Source organism: Achroia grisella, unplaced genomic scaffold, assembly GCF_030625045.1.
Source record: "Achroia grisella isolate CSIRO2021 unplaced genomic scaffold, CSIRO_AGI_Agris_v1 utg1920, whole genome shotgun sequence".
Classification (NCBI taxonomy): Eukaryota; Metazoa; Arthropoda; class Insecta; order Lepidoptera; family Pyralidae; genus Achroia; species Achroia grisella.
This window is the reverse complement of record NW_026712695.1, coordinates 2088655-2114079: the sequence shown is the minus strand read 5'-3', so window position 1 is coordinate 2114079 and position 25425 is coordinate 2088655. Positions and strand designations below refer to the sequence as shown.

General features: G+C 29.6%; 1 protein-coding gene across 2 annotated transcripts in view; it reads left to right on the top strand.

The window, feature by feature from the left end:
* Window positions 1-25425, top strand: part of LOC131841827 (protein bric-a-brac 1-like) — a 46043-nt gene that overhangs the window by 7929 nt on the left and 12689 nt on the right. For both annotated transcript variants that reach the window (XM_059190172.1, XM_059190173.1), the window contains exons 2-5: window positions 19551-19711; window positions 21570-21761; window positions 22268-22913; window positions 24833-25029. In XM_059190172.1, coding sequence (XP_059046155.1) covers window positions 19571-19711; window positions 21570-21761; window positions 22268-22913; window positions 24833-25029 — 1176 coding nt within the window. In that variant the 5' untranslated portion in view covers window positions 19551-19570. The remainder of the gene's footprint in view (window positions 1-19550; window positions 19712-21569; window positions 21762-22267; window positions 22914-24832; window positions 25030-25425) is intronic.

Here is a 25425-nt window from a genome sequence, read left to right as displayed (position 1 = left end):
ACTAGCAGTTTTCACGTGACATCGCTCTGTTGAAATATTTTGTCTCCTTTCCCATGGGAACTTCCGAATTCTTTTTAGTATAGACGTCTTTTTATAGAATTGTATGACCTTTGTGCATAATATATTAGATAATTTAGTTTCCTATATTTATACAAATAAAATGTATTTATGTATGTAATACAAATAAATATTAGTAATACATACATAAATTTTATATAATTTACGTTTTAAATATCGTATTATATTTTACATTCTTATATATGTTATATCTGTATGTTTTTTTAATATTATACAGCTTAATGTAATATTTTGTTGCTAAGGTATATTTGTAATATCGAACCTATAAAACATTTTAAGTTTAGTAAGTAGAATATTTTTTTACGGAAATAAGCAGTTTATTACCCAGTACACCATAGATTAAAATTATTATTATATATAATAACAGGTGTTTATTTATGGCTGTACCTAGCTTATATAACAACTTGTTGATCTTTAAACATAATAATTTCTAATATATTATAAGGCCCTTTGATATATTTATTTACTTGATGAGGGATGTTCCAAAGATTGTAGTATTAAAAAAGTTATTAATGTGTCAAATAATAATATAAATGAATGACAGATTTTTCGTAATTCTAACAATGGATTACAATTTTTGAAAACGTAGATACTAAGTAATTTTAGAAGCCACTTATAATTATTTTTAGTGTACAAAATGCTCATCTATATTTTCCCTTGTATATTGTATCTCTTAAATTACTTAATCTTTAAGTACATATGATATAAATAATAATATATATATACTATTATGCTAATATGAATATCAAATTAGTTAATACTTTATACAACATAGAAGTAAATTAGAGACAATACTAGAATACCAAGTCTTTAAGTAATTGTGTATTTAGCCCGTTGATGTCTATTAAACGGTTGTTCCTGGATAAGCGGAAATTATTCTTTAACATTATGGTTTATGTTGAAAATGTTATTGAAATTTATAATAATACTAACATAATACTAATACGTAGAAGTAGGCTAATAATATAATTTTTATATTTAATAAGTGCCAGATAATTTAATAAGGAAGTACCAGGAATCGTGAATGGCTTATTTATGGGTTCTATTAAGACTTGTTACTTTTGTTAAAATACAAATTATTTAAACTTATGAATATGTAAAATCGTGCTCTAAATAATATAGTATAAACTCAAAATATACAAATTTATGGTTTACTTTAAATTTTTAGCTTTAAAATTTATTTTTTATGTAATGCAGTTTATTATTACTCATGCTAAATTCTCATAATCATCATATATATGTGATTAGGGTTAGTAGTGAATAAGTGGTTTATCTCAATACTAAAAATTATATTATTTTTACTCTTATAATTGTATTCTCTTTATTATTGATTCTTTAGCACATTGTTATTACTATTCACAACAAATCCTTTTTTCTATGTAATTGGAATGGTAAACAAGTAAACAGTCCAGCTCCAGCGTAAGTAGTAACCATCGCCTATATACATGAACAGCACTACGGGTATCACGTTATCACGTGAGACTCGTGATATCACAGATGTATTAACATTCTAAGGAACTATGATGTTTCATATGCTATAATCTCATTTAACGGCTGAAATAAGTGAGACTGAGGTACTAGGTAAGGTAGACTACTTTACAAAGTCTGCCACTATATAGCGTAGCAAAGTATATAGCGTAAAAGTTGTCATCACTGTACATACGATTGATGCAAAGCCAAATAATTTACTTTTAATAATAATATATTAGTTTACTTTCGATAATAATTTACTAGTGCTGTAAATCGTTCCAAGATCCAAGCACAGCAAGAGCTATTTGCGTCATCCAAATCCTTCATTTTAAAGATTAATGCACAACGTAGATGAATTATTTGTATATATTAATTAGTTAAATATGAGGTGTAATGTAATTCAAAAATAGTCTTGTTAATTAGTATACGTGTTTTCATTAATAACCAATACTAGTGTTTTTCGTGGAAGAAAATTTGCAATAAAAAGAAACATAACAATTCTCTTTATTACCTACTAGGACCGTGGAAATTGAATAGAAATTGTATTATTATATTATAACATTAGGAATATATGTCCTGCTTCGTTACTTTGGAATGTTTTATTGTTATAGGTAGATATATAATTCATTTCAACATTAAACACCTATATACATTATCTATTATAAAATTAACATAACGATATATGGCGTATGCGTGTGTACCTGAAATACATATTTTTTTTATAAAAATAAACGGTATATTTGAAAAAAAGGAATATGCCATTACAATAAGCTTGTTATATTTACGTTTAGCAGCTGCACTCGCATAACATTTGCATTATTAAGTACGTACTTGTTATGTTATTATCTACCACTAATACGAGTATCTACACTAATATTATAAGGAGTGTGAATTTTGTACCTATGTAATTTTGCAATATTCATTACCCTCCATTACGGAGAATAATTAATGTAATATCCAGACCATCTATCTCAAAAAATCATTCACTGGATTATACATTATTTTAGATGGAGATCCTATGTAGTATATGTATGTATGTAGGTACTAACCGCGGAGTATCTATGTAAGTTTTAATGGTTTAAAACTTAGTGGTTATGAGTCCCACATAACCTTCTGATGACTTGTGAAGGTTTTTGCCTAATTAAATAACAAAAGTATAGATTTTCTTTTTTGTATTAGTTTTAGGTTGAAACTATTATAATATTAAAATTAAAACAAATAAGAATATACTTATTTGATTTAATAACACAATAACCGGTTTATAATATAAATACGACTGTGATAAATGAAATATTTGATATATTTCACTTAAAATACATTTAATAACATAATTTTAACTCTAGGCAGAAAATTACTGTTCATTATTATTATTGTAGATGTCCTTTTGTATATTGACACGAGATAATTATGATAGTAGATAAGAAATAAAAGTATGATAAAACTAAACGTTCCTGTATAGGATTATAGTATTAAAATGTCTTTAAGTATATAATTGTTAATTAAAAAATACAACATATGAATGAATAATGGTGATTTCTCATTCGAATTATAATATATTTCTTACACATTTTGGCATTATTAAATTGTAAAAAACGTAAGTAAAAACTAAAAGTAACAAAACTGTAATTACGTGTGGCGTATCATTAATATGGAATTTTTCCCAAAGCAAATACTTGCTCTTAAAATACCAGATACATTTTTCCATCAACAACAAAGCCGGTTGAATCATATTTTCTCAACAATCCGTCTAGTCTAAAATCTAATATTAAAGATACAATTGCAGAGCCACGCCGTTTTTGCAATGTTTATTTTTTAAACCTAACCTGTAGTTTTTGCATAAATAAGAATTATTAACAAATAATAATAAAAGAGATTTTAAACATATTAAATGTTCTGGACGACATGGCAGCCTTTAACTGTGTTTTAAGGTACATTAAGTGATGAATACAATAATCTGGACTCGTATCAATATTATAAACGGGTAAAATTTGTGAGTTTTAATGTTCAGTGTAATTATCGGTACTAATAATCTGTTTTTGAAAATTGTGTCAGTATTGGATATTTATTTTACCAATTACCTATAGGAACAATGAAAATATGTTGCAAAAGAGAGATGTTGATGCAGACGTAGTTGGCGAGTCAACTAGTTTTATATATTATAGACATATTTAAATACTTCAGAGATAACTGTAATTCTATATTCGCTTCTTTGTCTCGTCATTTCAGATATGCTACATAGTATTGTAGTCATGTGTCCTAAATGCATGCAGAGAAGATTTGTTACATTGGATAGCGTACTATCGCCAATTCGGATACTCACTTATATTGTGATCAAATCGAAACGCATAAAATATATGTTAAATAATACTATTGAATACAACAGATTTAAATAAAGTATATACAAATGTATTATAATTAAACTGTATTTGTGAAAGTAATCTTCAATACCTACTGCTAAAAGTCGATTATCAAATAAATGTGATTTATTAGATGTAACTAGTTTATTTTCCAATCCAAATTTTATATCATCAGTAAAGTCGATGTGGCTAACAAGGCTGGAAATGAAATATAGTTATATCTACAGAAATATTGAATGACTAATTTGGAATTACTGATGCCAAGGCAGTATTAATATTAATAGGTAACTATAAAACATTGTGTTCCGTTCTCCATAGATGTAGAAAGTTGTTTTTAATTTTTAAAGAAACTTAAATTCACACAGTGTTAATAATCTTATATAAAATATCTAGAAAGTCTCTTTGTTTTTTATATTATATCTTTATGTTATTTTGTGGAAGATATTAAATTAGAATCTGTTTAAAGCAATAAAGTGAATACCTATCTATTTTAATACATGCGTAGAGTGTCAGTCTTATGGAAGGCATAAAATGTTTGTCTAGTAAATAATTTTGGTAATCGACGTTTGTCTATTAACATTTGAAACATTGTAATACTGTTTGCTCGGACAACTCTCCTTTAATTCAAACCAGTTCAATAGTGCTGGCGTTAGGTAATAAATATGTATACATAATAAAAGTTAGTAATGATCCATCCCACATCCACGTATTGGCATCATTATGTTATACAGCTACGCTACAATATTGTGTGAGTGAGTCACGAGCGTTATCTTTGACTATACACAACACACGCCTAAGTCACCGGACGGCTGCATGGTTACATAATTTGTGCATGGCAAGGTTGACCAAATAAATGCGAATAATCAACCGACTTCAAACAGGAGGAAAATCAATCTTATTATTAATATTATAAACGCGAAAGTTTGTAAGTATGGATGGATGTTTAATACTCTTTCACGCAAAAACTACTAAATGGATTTTCATGAAACTGTACAGCAATATAGCCTGTATGTATCTATGTAGGCTATAAATTTAATACGGGTGAAACCGCGGGCTCAGCAAGTATATAACATATTTGGATATTACAACAATTTTCAAATTTTAATCTAATTATTATTGGAAGAAAATACTCCCGTGTTAACGATTTTTTTTCTATTGTTCGGTATTGTCTGTATATTTCTTTTATGACTATAAATTTATCAAACAAAATATATTTAAAAAAATAACTGAGTAAAATAAAATAAATCTGATGATACTTCGTTTTTGGCTATCCCGAAAGAAAGAGAAACAATCATTTGTAAAGCCAGAATAGGCCTATTATATCCGATAATAAAGTTTTTTTTCTTAATCTGTCTAAATCGGGGAGCAGAAGTCAGCAGAGGAATATCTGACGCCATCTAGATTTCAACTCTCTCAGCACACATGACTATATGATTATTATTTTTGAAATTGTGAAACCATCGAGAATTAAGTGCTTCAGTGTCATAACAATTATTGCCGAATTAAACAATAACAGTAATCGTCTATAGACATTTGAAAGTGGCTAATATGGCAACATGAATGGTATTTTGTAAGAATGGCAGAACGCATCATAACACATAAGAGAGATATTACAAGAAAGTACTACTCTTGGTGTAAACACAGAAAAGGATATGCTATATGGATCTGTACATTTAGAAACAGTAATGGAAGAAAGAATGATGAAACATATGTATAAAGCGAAAATGCAATGAAATATATACAGTTAAGATTTGAAAAACATATCCTAAACATTGCAAGAAATTGTTTCTATCGTCTAAAAGTCTTATACAAAATTCGTCACTTGCTTTCTGTTGAAGTTCGTATAACAGTATGTGAATCTTTAGTGTTATCTAGATTGAATTATGGAGATTTAGTATATGGTCCACGTCTATTTCGCAAAACTCAGCGCCTAATACAACGCGTCCAAAATGCTTGTTGTCGGTTCTGTTTCAGTATTCCTCCTCGCAGTCATATCTCACCTTACTTAAATAGGATGTCGATACTTGATATGGAATCGCGGCGACATTTACATCTGGCATGTTTGCTGTTCGGTCTAATAGAATATCTATACTGTAAGCTGAACTTTTCTACATTTGATAAGCGGTACCCATGTAGGTCTATTCGTCCACCTTTGTCGCTTCAACGTCACAAAACTGTAGCTTTTACTGGCAGCTTTCGTTACCGGGCAACTAAATGTTGGAACAATATTCCACCACCCATCAGAAGTATTACATCTCAATATACATTTAAAACATATAAAAACACACCTATTACAGCAACAAAAACTAAGTTGTTCTGGTGACAGAGCGCAGTAATATTCTAATTGATTTCCTTTCCATTAAGACATTTTTCACTCCTTCATGGCTATAATTATTATTTTTTTTACACATTTATTATATTCCTGTTCATAGTATTCATATATATCAAATTAAATTGTGGTATCTCGGTATTTATAAAGTTCTGGTACTCTAACTGTAATTCGTACTTTCCAAGTTCTTTTATTACTTATTTATTTCACATTATTTCGTTTAGTTCATTTTAGTTTATTAAAAAAAATATACAAGGTACATTATTCAACCTCGAGGACATAGCTGAAAATCAGTGTTTTGCTCTTTGAGTGATTCTCCACACTGAGCTATGTACCAATTTTGTATTGCTGTAGCACACACATGCAGGTTTACCCTTTATTGAACTGTTATATTGTGGGTACTTGTCATTTGATGTTGTAATTAAGCCTGTATGTGTGTACTAAGATACAAATAAAAACTATTATCTATCTATCTATCTATCTATATGGTAGAAGTCTAGACTTATCTTTCACAACCGTCTTGATTAATATTTAAAATACATTAAGAAGAAGGAAGGAAGAAGTTATGAGTATGAGAACAGCTAGGAAAGGGAATAAAGCAAGAAAGATGTATTATGATAGAGGCCTGTATAGCCACTAGGTCTATCTAGTATGGAGCATAGTATGCAGTTAGATGGATAAATGTTTAGTGTTTTAGTTATTTTTAAATATTATTTCAGACCTTTCCCAACATGATTGTCTCAAGGTGCTTATTAAAGGTGGGACGGTTGTAGGAGGTGATTGATACCTTTTATCAAACGATTATCTTTTCTTTATCATGACAGTATATTTATCATGCAAAACCGATTTAAAACATTACAACAAGCCGCCTAGCCACCGTGGTAAGTTTAGGGTAAATATGTATAAATACAATCGGATTTTATTATCCGCTTATTTAAATATAATAGATAAATAATTATTGCGTTTATTTTCAATAATTAAACGATGAATTGATTAAATGTTATATGTATATGTCGTACTGTTTTAGGTACAGTATTAAACCTGTGGAACAATGAAAGTCATAATATGTTTATTATTTTATATTCCGCTTCTTGTTAAATAAATAGAATAAACTAGAATCACTTCCGAAGGTATACTTTGTAGAAAATTATCTGCGTGAGTGCTATCTCACCTATTAAAGCAGTGTCCGTAGTAAGATGTATTGATGTCTTGATCTGATAAGGCAGTGAAATTACAGGAGACTTAAAATTCTAGTCCTTCAGAATGGTAACATATGAGGGACCATTTGAGTCGCATGACAACATAGTGTCTGTGGTGCTGTCCATGTACACATGTACATACAAGAAGAATCGTCAAATAGCTAAAATAGGATAATAAAAGTATTTTATGCCCATTAACTATTTTATGAATAAGGAATACCTGTGTCTACATTACTTATGTCATAATGAATGCCGAAATTGCTATATGCACCATATACTTTGTGGTCAAAACAGTTATAAATTAAATATATTTTTAATGAAAAAGTATTTTATAACAATAACCAAAAAGTTATATTCAATTCTTACTGATGCTACTTTAGCATTTTGGTTCATTGTGATTTTTAATCTAAAAGTTTTACTTTTATGTTAATGATAATACGATTATCAATAACCCTCTAAATTGTATGGTAAAGAATGAGACGGAAAGATTAATATAATACCGATAAAATGTAAGGTAAGCGAAGAAGCGTGAGCGAGCGCATCTTTTGGAGTTGCGACCATAGTTATTGTAAAACCAATATTTGTTAATTGATCGATAGAATATTTTCCTTGTTTAATTTTCAATACCTCGATGTTATATTAATACTAGTGAGCATGGTAAAACATAATATGGCATCCATGACTACAACACTGTAGACAGTGGTCGTATTTAAGATTGAAGGCGTATTTGTACGTTTTAACGATAAACATATTCATATAAAATCAATAACAAAGTACAATGTATGATTGGATTAAATACTCATTTAACAAATATTATATTGTATAATATAGTATTTCTAATCATACATTTCTGTGAAAGAGATTTAAAGTACATCAAGTACTTTAAATCTCTTTCACAGAAATGTATTTAAACAGAGTTAAAAAATATAGAATTCAATTTAATAAACATAATTTAAATGGATTACATATCAATTATCTCAGAAGATAAATATTACGTTAGTGTGCATTTTATTGCATCTTATTTTTCCTGATATGCTTTCATTACGACTTTAACCAATATATTGTATTCATTGAAAAAAAAATTAATCCGGACAATAAATATACAAAACTAATCTGGAAATCCAATGTTTCTAACATTGGAGTTTTATCTTGAATCCAGTACAGAATCCATTGTGTCTTGGCGTATATTTGGATCAAATGGTAGACCAATTTTTGTTTAGTATATTTATATGCATAGAAAACATCATTTACGATGGTTCGTCGATCGATATTATTAATAAATTATCTAATATATTCCATATATCTTCATAACCAAATTTATTTTGCCAACAAAATATCCCAGTCATATTATGTTACAAATTTTTATACGTATATATTTTGAATCACAACAGTCTTGCACGTATGGCTGGCTACACTTACGTGGTCCGCTATACTATCTATAAACAAATAATGCTGTTTGGTCTAATGGTGTAAGCGCTTTATTTAGGACAATGAACCCAAGCCGATTTTGATTGAAAAATGTGTTGCACATTTTTGAAAACATCCGCTCAGTATTTTTCAATATAAAGAAATGATTTGATTTCCTTAACAGAAATCTTAGTCATTCCAAATAAAATTTTGCATACTGATTATTATATTAATATATATAATACTGTTTAGTTTTGGTCGTACCATGGTAGTAAGGACTTGTCGATATAAAAAATGTAGTGAATTTATCTATCTCAATAAGGTTGCTATTAGTCCGTTAACAAATAAATAATTGAGCGGGAGTTAAAAATAGATTCAGCTTCTAGTCCACAAAAAGACGTCTTTCTAAAAATAAAACAAAACAATATTATTATAAAACGAGATATCAAAAGACTCATGCGAGTTACGTACGTAGTCAGTAAAATAAAAACAAGCGAGATGTAGGGAATGGCAGCATAGGCACGTCGACCTCTAGTTTGGCGATTAACATTTTTTGCTCCGTCTAACTTTTGGGAATCCCGATGAGGTACCTACTACATAATTCTAAAATAATAACAAAGTGATTCGTCCAGGACAGAGTACCAAGACACTCTAGAATTGGTTTAAACCTATATAAATATGTATTAAAATAATAATAATAATATTTTATAATTTCTTTGCTGCATTTTATATGATTTTGGACTTAAAGATAGATAAGTATTATTAATTTTGTTGTATAATTCTAACTTATTCAGTCTTTTTTTTTGATATATCAAATTTTCTATAATCCCCGTTAATATTTAAATAAAATTTGAAAGTTCAAAGACCAGCATTGGTATGCGTTCTTAGGCAAATTACAGAATAAGCGCGGTTTGGGAAGTTATTTTTTATGTACATACCTACTCTTACTTGTATCTGTAGATACACAGAGTAGTATTATTTACAACTAAACAGACTTTTCATTAGATGTGGTTAAGTACAACGATGTATCAGTTTATAAAATAATGTTGTCACATTTATTGTAATAGAGTTGTGTGATAATATGTGTTCATAATGTTTAGTTCATTTGTAATGTTATTAACTCTGAAATAAATACAAATATTGTAATGTAGATACTATTACTCTTTATTATTATTACACGCGGGAATCCTAAATATCCTGCACTGAGATGAATAGCATCCGCGTTCAATTTATAGGAAAGGAATGTATAATATACATATAAATTGTATATCGAAAGTATAATAAATTCCAGTAACATATATTATTTCTTAATACTAGATAGGAATATAATCATATTGTTGGTCTGTTTGGTTATATTAGCATACTGGATTTGAGCTTTTTGTTATACTGAAAAAATAACGGTTCTTAATAATGGTGTGCATAAATCTCTTGTAGATAAGATGTTTTTATAAAATACATAAATCACTTTTTTGCTAGTCTTAAATCTTAATATTAGTTACCCAATTTAAAACATAACGGACTGAAAGAGCTGCAGTTTGTATAACATTCGAAAACTCTAGACTGGTTTAGCGTGCCAGACTAAAAACAAAAAATAGGCAACGAAAACGTCAGTAGGTATATCGTAGCATATTTTTTTGCTAGACATGCATCTCTGCACACTCTACCTGTACATCAGCAGGCTTTTAACCAATATTTAACATTAATTTGTTGTATTTACTACATAAAGAGATTATTTTCTATATACTATACTATACTAAAGTAAAGTAGTTAATAATATTGTAATTTAAAAATTAAAAATATACTTTCCTTACATGTGTGTATTGTGGATTCTCCTCAAACTAGAATAACCATCTGAATCGATAGTCACAAACATTATATTTAAAACTAATGGAAACAGACCAATTCAGTCAACTAAAAATTAATGTATTTTTTTATTTCTTTATAATAATAATTATTCAATTAAAAATATGCTTTCTTAGCTAGATTTTATTAAAGTATCTATTCCAGCTCTTACAGACGTTTGGAAGTATGTACTGATCAAATAAAATTATTATTACCCTAACGTGTATAATGATCGGAATTTGGGAAAAAAAGATACACAATATGTTTCTTAATATAAATATATTTTATTAGTATAATAATAAAAACTATGTATTTATTATTAAATTGAAATATTATATAGGCTGAGTTAAGAAATGTAGATGTCGTTTAACTATTTATATCCCCTATAAGTATTATTATGTCCAGGACATTACCAAATTCAAATTCAAAATATCTTTATTCATGTATGTCTGTTACAGATTCTTATGAAATGTCAAATCTACCTTCAGTCCGGAATGATTTCGAGATGAGACGAACTGACAAGATACTCAGTTCCTATTATTTTCAAATAAATGTTATACATGTTTACCTACAATAATATCGATTCATTTTTAAATTCAAATTTGGGAGAATAGAGTGACCACCAGCATATGCTATTGAAATAGTCTGATCAAACAATATATCAATAAATTAAGTAAGTCTCAAAGATACACACAAGGACTGATCAATGAAAAGGGTTTTTATTAAAAATGGATTAAAAAATTAAAAAAGTAAAAATGTAGTCTCTGTCTTTGATTTCCTAATATCACAATATTAGGAAACTATAGAAATTCATAATTAAGATAACGTGTCTTAATAATCGAGAATATTATTGTATGTGACTACAATTAATTTATTATTAATTATACTTGTTTTTTAAGTATCAGAAGTAACTTTATTCAATGTAACGTTTTAACAAAATTTCAACATAAATATTTGTGTTTGTAACTAAAGTACAGGCAGTGAATATTTCCATCCATCTATAACATCCGCCTTCATAACGTGATACTGCTTTATTGTCTCAGTAGAGACGAGTATTCTGACACTGTCACAGTATGGAGAACTTATATACTTATAAATATGTATCTTGAACTTGAAATATATGTTACTGGAAACAAGTGATCATAGAATTATGTTTATCAGAAATAATAATTACACAATTTTTAATTAGTATCTGAATGAAAGTGGTAATTTAAGTGTAGGATAGAAGCTGTTTTTTACTGTAACTGAAACTGTTAACCCGTTACTGAATTCGTTTACATGCAACAGCTTCCCGTAAATCACGTTGTTAAGTGACGCCTGTAGTAGCCGTCATGGATTGCTTATTTCAGAGCAGATGTTTCGGATTAACTTCGTACAACTATAATTTCACTGCCATGACCCATTCGTCAAACTAATATAGTTTACAAACCTAGCTACTTGGCGGCAGAAATACGTGAAACAGAGACACCCACGCAGACGAGTTTGTACAAATTCTACGCCGTTGAACTGGGAGTGACTTAAAGTTTATATGAGTAGTTACTAAATACATTTAAATAGGCTACTAATAAACGCATAATACGTTAGATTTTAGGCGCGACCGGATGTCCAGCCGACGTTACGTATTTCGCCAATCGGTAGGCAACTGTTCAAAGATATCGCGGGCGTACGGTGTATTTTATGTATGTATGCGTTATTTCGCACGACCTTGATCCCCACGCAGCGCTCGCTATGTTGCGCGTGTTGCTTTAGGTCATCTCCACACGTTCATCTCATCATGCTGGGTGCATAACTATTAGTTTCTAGTTTGGTGCAGTAAATATAATAAAAATATCAGCTTTATGGGAAATAACAGCAATTCTGAAGTGTGTAAAATCGGCTATTTACAACTTCGTACTCGTATTATAACATTTTTTGTTTTTGCTTTACAATGAAGTGTTATAAACCCACATACAAATACACCAGTGATTAAGATGCTTTCATAAGAATAGTAGAATATCTACATTTAGGGCTATAATAATTTAAAATTCGCAATATTTTTTATAGTTCATATGGGATTTATAAAGTCTTAGAATTCTTATTATCATTTTTGTTTTTTTCCGAAAGTACTCTTAGTGGTGAATGGTCATACAAGCCTTTGAAAACCCACGTTGTTTGTAACGAAGCTACGTGTGCAATGAAAACTGTACACCTAAACGGCACTAACTACTTATACATCTGTGAAGGCTAAGTTTTCTTATGTTCTAGTTCTATACGACGTATGTACATATAAATTGAAAGGCGGTGCAGCTTATTAATTACATGGAACAATTCAATATGATCAGTTAAATAAAACAAATATTTCGTTAATATTCTTAATAAGAGTCATGAGAGGAGTTATTTTAATTAGTTACGGCAGAAATTTAAAGCTTTCAGTTTTAGTTTTTTTAATGATAGCAACTTAAAATTAAACAAGAATAATAAGTTTACTGAGCAATGTTGTATATAAAATAAAAAATGTGTGTAAAGTGCGATTCTAATTATGACGGCATGTGAGCATATATTTAAGTTTATTATTAATTGCATTATTTTTATAGTTTGTATTAAAGCGTTATTGATGGTGTAAACACGGATTCTACCAGTAATGATTAAGTAGATGACGCTGGAGACTATCAATGTAGATGTTATTCTATATGACTGCAATTAACTTAGTTACATACGTAGGGTACTTGCATAGATAATACGCACATTTAAATTTATTAGGTAGCATTTAAATTTTATAGCTGATTATAATGAATTTTGAATCTATATATAATATTTACTAACTGATGCTTGAGACTTCGTTTGGTGTTTTCTTTTATAAAAAATGCCCATGTCTATTCTTGTAATACATTCTGTCTTCATTCCAAATTTAATTAAAAAATATTGAACCATGAAAATATTACATACAGACAGACAGATACACGCTTACTGATCTATAATATTGGCATGGATTGCCACAAACATAAAATATATAGTTGAATTAGAACGATAAGTTATTTGAGTTAATGAGTCTTGTGTTAATTGGAAAGAAGCAAATGACGTATTATACTCTATTTATAACTAGCAATAACAATACGGATACCTACATATGTATAACTGAAATAATCGTGTGGTGTTTATTCGCCATCATACGTTAAATATTAAAAAAAATATGAGTATAAAAAAGATGTGATTCACATAGTAATTACAGTATTTACAATGTGTACTTTATATTTATTTCTTGTATTAAGGTTTTGAAACTCTAGGATCCAAATCTTATATTTTTTTACATTAGCTATTTATGTGAAACATTTAGCTAGTTTGTACATTTGTTGGTTGTACATTTACTTATCTTTTTTTTTATATAACCGAAAATTATATGTAGTTGCATACAAATAACATATCAGTCGTTATTACATGAGTAATGACTGAGAAATCCATAGGTGGTAAACTAATGAGATGGCATTAGAAAGTATTTTATTGGAGATGGGTACTCATCAAATCATAGAATGTTATCGGGATATTCAAATTATATAAATATAGGTAATTTAACTCACCTAACTTCCGGAATATATATTGACATTGGCAACAAAATTTCAGGTATATTATTAAACTTTATAAACAGTTAAAGTGTTAGCTATAAAAACATAACTACTCAACCGCATAATGTTGGAACGTAGGTGTTATGTGTGTGCGGCCTAATATTAGCATCGCATGCGGACTGCATGGTTAGGGCCAGAATACACATCTCTGAGGAAACAAAAAAAAATGTAACATACGTACTAACTTTTGTAATAAAAATAATAATGTAATACAATACGTACATTACATAACTGAGATATATTATGTTTATTTATTAGTCTTTTTGTAATTTGAGTACTTTCGATAACAATCTCATAATGTTTATGCTATGCAAAGAAGTTAAATAAATAAATAATTTATATCGTGTCTTATTTTGTTCAAAAAATTATGAAGTTTCTCCGATTTCGCATCGTTTTCAATTCATCTCCGCTTCTATTGGTAGCGTAATGTGTTATATATAGGTATATATGCTATCCACCACAAAAAATATTTTCAAAATCATGATTAGAACTGGAGAGCGCCTCGAGCTCCAACTCACAAATTTTACTTTTAATAATCTTATATATAAAATTCGCGTGTCACAGTTTTCGTTCCCATACTCCTCCGAAACGGCTTCACCGATTCTCATGAAATTTTGTGAGCGTATTGAGTAGGTCTGAGAATCGGCCAACATCCATTTTTCATCCCCCCAAATGTTAGGGGTATACACACCTAAATTTTTTTTTTATTTTAAGGCAAAACTACGTTTGCCGGGACAGCTAGTGTTAGTATAGATTTCGTGACACGTGCTGAGTTGTTAAGAAAATTTCTACTGTTAGTAAGATTTAATAAGATAGCGCTACTGTAGTAAGATTTACTGTTAGTAAGATTTAATAATTATTAAACATATACTTATACTAATACACATCTTTATGACTATTGTCACCGATGACTATAGCCACTGGCATGAATGTGTTCACTCCTTTATAAACGCAAGCATCACTATTGTGTGATGAAGGTCACGCACAGCGATATACTACATTAAAATATGTTGTTTAGATTTACCGGTTCCTTCCTAGGTTTATTCATATTCTGCATATAGCTAGCATTATATACATACATTCTATGATACACAAATATCCAAATTAATAATCCTTAAAAACTCTAGAGGCTGTATAATTTATTATAAAACTGTAGTACCAGCGCGATAAAGGTTACAAACGAATAGTTTTTATTTTCATTATTTATATAAGGATGAGATAATTCACATAACATCATAAATATGTAAATCTTTATACCGTATGTTTCATCACCAACAGAATCTCTTGCCCATTATTCTCAATTGCATTATGATTATGACGTATTCAAATTGCTATGCTACATATGACATTTATTTGAACATTATTAAATATCAACTGAAACTAATATAAACATTTTGATTACGTGTCAGTTTTACAGTACCTACCTAAGGTACTGTAAAAATGTTAGAACTGATTTGTAGGCTCGTGTTCTAAATCTATTAAAGAACGGAGCCACTTGCATTTCGATGGAACCATATTTGGCTGTTACTCTTTTCGGTTCATTGCTATGGCTAACTTAAACAGGATAGCGCTGAATTCTGAAATTTCTAGCTGCATAATACCAAACGTATGCATATATCTATACTTTTGTAATCCCACTCGAACTTCAACCTACTATAAATATAAATATAAAGTTGAGTCCATCTTCCCTACTAAGTTTTATTGGTGATCATATTGAATGTTAGTTATTGTGATGAAACTATAACTGTAATGTACTGTAAATAAAATATTAAAAACTATTCATCAAATTTCAATAATTCTATTGCTAATATTTGCACTAGACATTCACTTAGCATCCTATGGTATATCTGTACATACATCAAGTCGATGCCGATGCGGATGTACATATATAGCTAGTCTGTACTAATACTAATATTATAGACTTCATAGTAGGTTTGCTTGTTTGTTACCTTATGACACATTTACGAATTAAAAACAAATAGTCATGAAATTTTGTATATATTATTATGTGCATACATATACATAAGATAGAGAACATAGGCTATTTTTTGTATCGTGAAATGATTTTGCTTCAATGGATTTGAACGCAAGGGCGGTTAAAAACTATTGGTTAAAATTGTAACTTAATACCTTTATCACAAAAAAGAACAGATAAACAGAGGCACAGCATTCCATTTGAGGTACGGATTGCTAAAATAAATATTGTTTTCTTGTTATTCCCCGTATGTAGTAATATTATTTTATGTAATGAGTAAATATCAAAGAGTGTGAAGGTTTTTGAGGCACGTGATTATCTAGATGGTGTTGGATCATAACATAGGATATGTTTGTTTGTACTGAATAATATGTATCTAATGTTTCAATAAACTATAAAATAATGACATTATGTTCAGATGCAGTTAAAGAAAAATGAAATATAAGAAGACTAAAGTCTAAGAAGCATCTCTTCATCGAATAATGTGCCGCATGATGCGGATGTCACAATGTATACGAAGTCCATTTTGAAAATATTTTTTTGTACCTTTAAAATAATGTTGTAATTAAAGTGTACTGAAATTATCCCATCATTCATAATATACTAACTATACTTATGTAAAAAATAGTAGCCAATTAAAATATATGTATTAGCTGCCCTGTTTCTATCTTAATCATACGGCTAGCAAAAGAATCATCAAAATCCGGTCAGCTTTGAACGAAAAGATCTAACGTAAGATAGATATGTATATTTAAAACATATATTACAGAGAAGCTGCTCTTTTTGTAACTAGTTTGAAATATAAATCAACAATCTATTATATCGAAACCAGCCTCTAATGGCATCATTAGCCGTAGAACCACAGAAGGTCCTAGATGGTGGCGCGACTACGAACAGGTAGGCTATGGCCACGCAATATCAGTACGGTCAAAAATAGAATGTTCCGCGTCCGCGGCCTTTATGAAACGGGTGTGATGGTAGTGGGAGGGGGGCACAGACGGCCCGATGACATCACACAGAGTTGCAGCGCGGTGCGACCGCCAACTCTTGCGCAATCGCGCGCCCTTGATCTTGACTGCGCCTGAGTCGCACACGCGTGTTCGCATATACACCTACACCTAAACGCTACATACGTCTATATTTATCAACACGCGTGGACGCGCGAAACTATAATCAGAGTATATGAAATAATATCGTACTGATGTTTTGTTCTCATTAGCAAATCTGACAGTTCCGGCTGTTGAACGTACTGTAAAAGCTGTAATTAACGCCTTGGATGCTTGCAATGCCTAATTTTACCAAGTTCACTGGAGAATATAATGTCTTTTAAAGAAGATGGCTATTGTTTGTCATTTATGTAAAGGTAGGTACACAAAATTTATCCTATTTTGAAATGACTGTATTTACTTAATATATTACATTATTTTACTGTATGCATAGTATTATAGAAAAATTAATATTTTAACTAATAAATCAAAAGTAAGTGTTATTGACTATCAGTGGATTGTTATCATATACATAACAGCCTTTTTGATTTTAATAAAATAAGGTATTTTATTAATTAACCAGGTACCTTACTCTACATAAATCATGGAACAACTAGAAGCTTCACTGATACTTTACAGATTATTATATAGACGTTGAATTCTATTTATTTTTAATAGAATATGTTCAAAAAGAGTCGAACTACCAGAATATTTTATAATAGTTCACGTTAGTAAATATTTGAAAATGTAACTATTACATTACACAAATATTCAAAATAATACCTGTTAATTACTCCAAAATGAAGACGAGAAAAGTAAGGGATTTTAATTTTTAACCAATAACATTAGGTATATGAATATTAATACGATTTCATCAAAGATTCTTTTCTTTGCAATGTATATCTTGTGTGCTTATATTAATATGTATAATCTTCCTGATATTGGTTAATCATCGCCACCAATAGGTGTGTACAATGATAATGTATCGTTAGTACCTACATATTCAATTGTATGCTGATAAGTGACTTTGAGTTTAACTAACTAACGTACACTTACAGGTTTTCTTTGTTATCAAACTTACACGTGCTATGCCTTCTATTGGAATGAGATGCTTTAAACATCTTTTACGTAATTTTCGCAGAATTTCAAGGTTCTTTTTTACTCTGAAATAAATTTGCATAAACTAGTAACAATATGATTACTCGGTTATGAGAATGTTTAATAACTACATATTTAAAGTTAGAAATAAAAAGAAAGCATCAGGTTCTTTTGCAAAAGAACCTGATGCTTTCTTGATGCTTTCTTTCTGCTTTGATATATTATTTTGAAATGTTTGTGTTTGTGACTTATTATTGGATAGTACATAATAATGATTAGTGACATACCAGACTGGAGGAACAGATTGTTAGTAGTTTGATCTGATGATCCCATTGCTAGCAATGTATCATATCAGACCTCTATGAATACTTATTTTTTTTAAATTAGGATTTTTTAATAAACATCCTAATTAGAAAAAAGATTTTTAATAATATAATTATCATCTGTATTTTTTAAATAAGTAATTTTACACTATCATACGACTATTTAAAGTCCATAGCTTTTTCGTACAGAGAAAATATATTGTCACATACTTACACAATTACGACAACTTATTAAAAATTTGTTGCTATTAGTAATTCTAAAAATATATATTTGTTTTAAACATGAAACTAAATTTTCTCACGTTCGTATACCTGTTTGTGAGTTTGTCTGTTATTTGTTCTACTCGATTCCGTTTCTTTGAGAATTGTTTGCCAATATAGTAGTACAAAAAAAAAATAAAGACCTCTCTCAGCAGATCCGCAGATCAGCAGTCCATGTCATAAAATTATATATTTACTTAAATTTAGGATATACATTGATTCATACAGTCATTCGGTATCAGGGTACATCTCGTTCTGAGTAGCTGGATAAATAATTACTGTCTATATATTGTTTTAAAATTTAATAAAAAAATTGCGCTATGTTTCGATTAAGGAGAATGTAAGTAGTTCAATAATACAAAGTAGTGTAAGTGGTATTATGTCCGATTTTAAAAAAGCTGAGTGGAAATATGCTAAAGTCTAATGTAATAATTTTATTAAATATTTATTCAACGATTCCCTATCGATTCCTTTTACGTTTTACAAAAAATCAACAATTAGGCCTTATTAAGAACATTGATTAGAACTCAAAAATATTTTTCTGTCTCCTACTAAACAAAAGCTACATGCTAATATAGTGTACCTATTACATTAATCAATGTATTTATTTACATTATCTGTTTCAGCGGCGGGAGCTAGCTCAGACATGGGAAGTGAGCACTATTGCCTAAGGTGGAACAATCATCAGAGCAACCTGCTGGGAGTTTTCAGCCAGTTGCTGCACGACGAGAGTTTGGTGGACGTCACTCTTGCCTGCTCCGAAGGTGCCTCCATAAGGGCTCATAAGGTACTACATTCCTAATAATTTTACCCTGTAACATATAATATCTAATCTAATTCAAATTCTATTTGTATTAATTTTAAAATTGTAGAATTTTATTAGGTTTAAATTTATTACGACTATTTATTATTTCAAATGGTAAAAAACTTCATAAATCAGGCGATGCGACCTGACGACATGTTCATTATTGCTCACATTATCATCCTCCACTGGTGCACCGCCAGCGTAAATCATTAAGCGCAGGCGCGTGAATGATACCAATATCATCCATTAAAAAAAAAGAGATATGTTATATACGAATTATTACGGATTTAACAGCTGTCATCTTTTTGACATCTGACGAATTGACAAATGAACCCTGTAACCCGTATTTATATATAATGTCTATACAATGCCTATACAATGCCTATAAGATTAAAGGATTCATAATATCTTATACTTAATTTACATTTAGGTTTAGAATTGCTTCTGGTTATAAGTATTACAAGAAGATCAGTATTGATTATATTATTTATTATGGAATATACGAAAATAATTATATTATTTAGTATCTATTATATCAATGATTATGTAAATTGTTAATGGATTGGTGTCTTCTCATATACATATTTATTAATGTAAGATTACTTTCAAGTTGGATAATTACAGTGTGTTTACGGTACGTGTAAAGCAAAAACTTATTGTAGAAAAATATTATGTATCTACGTTATTAGGTCCTCAGATTTTCTTTTCTTAATTTATTAATATAATTTTATATCAGTATTCATATCCAATACTCAGTGTTAATCCAACCTAATTATCTTTTTAAATATTGTATATATATCGTATCGTAAATGGATATTTAATTTACATATTTAAGTTGGTAGTAGGCATATACCTTCACGAAACGTTTATAATTATTATAATATATAAAATTTCTCCCATTTATTTATACTATACCTACAATTTATATATTGTGTTAGAGCTCATTAGTGGTATTGTAACTGCATTGTGACGGAGAAATGAATATCCATTGTTTAAATAGTTGGATAAAGTCTGGCATTAGGGAAAGGCTGCCTTTACTCAGCACATTATTTGTCCTGTAAACAGGAGTGCTCGCGATTTAGCGCGGCATTTGATATGTTATGTAACATTAAATTTACTGTACTGTTTGTTACTGTATTGTTTTCCTAATAAATAAATAATAATTAAGAAGAGATAGCTTTAAGAAAGTTGTGTGCGACAACTCGTGCTTTTTTTCGTACCTGCTACTATTTTTTCTCTAATTTTATATTTCTAACTAATAAAGATAGGGCCTGGACAAAGTGCTAACTTTGTAATACACCTTATCTAATAATAAAAGGAATACAAATTGGGCAGATGTATTTTTATTCGATGCTAGATAAAAACTTCGGATATGTGACTTAAGTTCCTTTCGCAGTTGCAGGAGCAAAAATGATGCGAAGAACTTTTTTATATAAATACCTACCAAAGTCCCAAATATAGTTAAATTGCTAGGTAGATAAAGGAATGATGCCGAAAAAGAAGAAATTTAATCATCCAATTTCCTGAAAATTAATGTTACTTGGCTTTATCGGGAAACCATAATCTAAGTTCTATTTTCACTTGTGCAAAACATTTTATATTGTCAATAAACTATTTAAAATATATATATTATATTATAAATAGTTTTTTTCTCGATCTTGAAATGGGAGACCAGTATTATTAGCTATTTTAAAGTAATAGTCGTAGTCTGATTTAAATAATATAGGTACTCATAGGTAGCTACTGTTCGTGTCTATATAAGATGATTAACCTTTTCCAATAGCTAGACCGGTGTCAATTGTAGGATAAATAGTCAATGCAAATATACTTTACATTTCAGGTTGTACTATCTGCGTGCTCATCGTATTTCCGTTCGCTGTTCGTGGACCACCCGTCGCGTCATCCTATAGTTATACTCAAGGACGTTGGCTTAGAGGAGCTGAGAACGCTCGTCGACTTCATGTACAAGGGCGAAGTTAACGTCCAGTACTGTCAACTACCGGCTCTCCTCAAGACTGCCGAGAGTCTACAAGTAAGACAATTATGATTTATGTAGTTTTTGATACTGTAGGTACTGCTTATCATAATGGACATCGGAAAATAATATAAATATAAAATAAATTATACACCTGACTGAATAAATCATGACTGTTAACCTAGACAGGGTAGTCAGATGCATTGTCAATTGTCGGCGTTGCATTGTGATGACAGCAAGTTAGTCTCCGATTACAAAGAACTACGCCACGAGACTTAAAAATATTTTTTACATTACCTATATTCTTTATAGATTAGCACTACCTAAAAAGTCTTCAATCTCTTTATGCCTGCGTAATAGATATTATTTTTTTATTTATTATAAAAAACATTTAATAATAATAGAATTTTAAAATTTGGAAACGAAAAATGTTCTGTGTAGTTGATTATGTAATAATCTTATAACTAATATGTAGATAGTTGATAGGTAGATTTGTTTATGTTAGAAATTTATATTTTTTCGACTTATCTTGTATTTATATTGTTTAAAAATTTATAATTCAGGTAAAAGGTTTAGCGGAAATGACGACATTAAGTGCTGCTGGCATTGAGGCTAGAAACGTCTCAGAACCAATGGAACAGTGCCAATCGCAAGACACCAAAGAGTGTTCAGAACCCCACGAAAGGATAGATAATAGAGACAGCCGGGATAAAGAAGAGAGGCGTGAATTGAAAGATACGAGAGAATCCCGAGAGAGAGACTCCAAAGATAGTCATGAAACAAGAGATAATCATTCTCGAGACATACGTGAGTCGAGAGATTCACGAGAACATCGGGATAGGGAATCCCGTGATTTGAGAGATATCAGAGAATTGAGGGAAACTAGAGACTTGAGAGAATCCCGAGATCATAGAGAATTACGAGATTCCAGAGATATTCGAGAACCACGAGATTATCGGGAAATTCCAAGGGACCTACGTGATAATCGGGATTCACGAGATTTGAGAGAGGCGCCCGAAGCTTCACCCCCACGGATATCCCCATTACTTTCAGTGCGACGATTTAGATTAGAAGTACCAGGTGAAACACCAACACTGACGCATCCTCCTATTCCGAAAGATGAGCCACCTGACGAACCAATGCGATCATCGTCTCCTGAAGACGATGCGGTGTCGTTAAGATCAAATGGAGCTCAAAATGATAATATTGGTAAGTTATAAGTATGTTTCATTGAACAAACAATAGATGGAGATGTAAGAATGTTAGTTAGTGATTGTTTGATTAGTCGTCGTCAGCGTTATTGTGATGATATATCGGCTTCATCAACTTTACCGATCATCTGACAAAATATTTTATTTTGCCCGTCGTTACGTCTTTAGTTTATTTTTATATTTTTGTAATAGCTATTGCTATCAACAGTAGCATTAATTATAATATTAGGAATATTTTTTTAATGAAACACATATACCTAATATAATTTTATTTAGATTACCTAAGTATTTTCTCGTGCTTACGTAGATAAATCTAATAACTATATAATAAATCTCGTTTTTGTTGTGTCACAGATTTTGATATTGTACTCCTCTGAAATGGAATGATATCCGGATTTTATGATATTGATATAATTTCATAAAATACCTATATAAATTTTATTTACATCCTAATCTCAGATGTACCAATTATCTCCTACGTAATCCGGGTGAGATTTCTTTGTGGTTTATCAGGTCAGTTATTATATAAATAGAGGTAGAGAATATGAAATACAAAATTAGCTGCTGCACGATTACTATTTATTATTACATTACATTACTACTAAACATGAGGTGTTATTTAAGTGTAAATTGAAGAGACTAAATGAATCGCATATTTAAGAGAATAATATTAAAAAAAAGAATACTATCAACGTTGCGTATGTCACGATAATGTAAACGTTCTGTATACAGTCTGTTCCATGATTGCCCTTTGTCAACGATTTTCTTCTTGATTTCATTCTCTTGTTCCATGATAACTGACTATACAGTGTTAGCAACCTGTTTCTTTTAGGTGCTAATTAAATTTATTTTGAATAAATTATATAAGACATAATGAAAATATGTTTGTAGTAAACATCAGCAAAATGGTTCGAAATTTATTTTTATTTCTATAACATGACATATTAATTTTTGTTAGTAATTTAATTTAGATTAATGCACTCTTTCATGAATTTAGCTGTTCTCCTTAGCATTTTATTAAACAACCATTTGGCAACATATTTTCTCAATGGATGTATCCAGGGCCGTAAAACTACTCAATAAAAAAATAAATTCGTTTAAATCCAGTACCGACGCTGTCATTTAACTCAATATTATTTTGCAAAATAGTTTTTGTATGAAACTGTGAAAATACTTTCTTTATAATATACCATTTAGCAAGTAATTTCCTTGCATAGATTCATTTTGAAATTTACAAACAACCTCGTAAAGGAAATCTTACTGTTAAAACTTAGTATTTGTTTATATTATTTAGGTTTTATTTATTTATTTAAATGTCTATGTCTGTTTTGTCCTGTGTATTTAGTAAAAGAAGTGCCAAGACCTAACTATTTTATTAGTATAAATAGTTTAGAAATTCACTTTATTTTTAAACCGGACTAATACACATTATTCGTCGGACTATTAAAAAAAACATTCTAGTTCTCAAAACTAAATATAATATTATATTGATTGTTTAAATTTTATGCTGAAAAAAAAAACACTGAAAATGTAAGGGCTATTTTCAAGAATTTTTAGATTAATAATTTAAAAAATAATTTATATAAATTACTAAATATCTCACTATAATTAGTACTTTTACTTAATATAGATATATACTGTGATGGTATACTTAGTAATTTGTAATTTATTAAGTAATTATTTATTATAAAATAAATCTTAGATAGAATTAACAAATTGAAGATCCTAAAACAGTTATTTCTATCTAAGAACTATCTATTCAACTATATATTCTATCATTAGTGATCATATAACTATATATTCTATCATATATCATAGTTTAATTTTTTTTATCATTACAATTTATAGAATGATAAAAAAAAATTAAACTATGATATATGATACATTTGGTATGATTATTTTGCTTTTTCTTTCCAGGTTTAAACATGACTATAAACAGTCACAGCGGTGGGGTTCTTGCTTCAAGATATTCCCCAGTGGAACAGAGATTAAGTGTGCTCAGTGGTATACCACATCCTGGTCTGCCTCATCCATCTCATCCATCATTACCCAGTCCCAGAAGCGAGCCTATTGCTGGACCCTCTGGTTTACCACCTGTCCAACAAGTGCCCCTTGTAAGTATCATGTACATTTATTATTTTAATTTGTTACTAAGTGGATTTAAATTATTTTGTTTAATTCCACTACAACTAGCATGTATGAGATATAATGTGTTTTAACAGAATAATATAAAACCATTAAGTAGTATAATATACTCACTAAAACACGTATTTTTCGAAGCACAAATCACACTGGCCAGAATGACATCTATAGGCTCTTTTTACAAACAAGAAACAAGGTGGAAAGGAAGGTCTAAAAATAAATATGACTGACTTTGTACTGAATTAATAAATTGAAAAATTATAGAATACAATAGAAATAAGTAAACTTTAATTTTATAAACTTGATTTTAGGTACTTTTGTATAGTTACACTTTCTTTAATATACCACTCATTTGGAATACAGTTCTC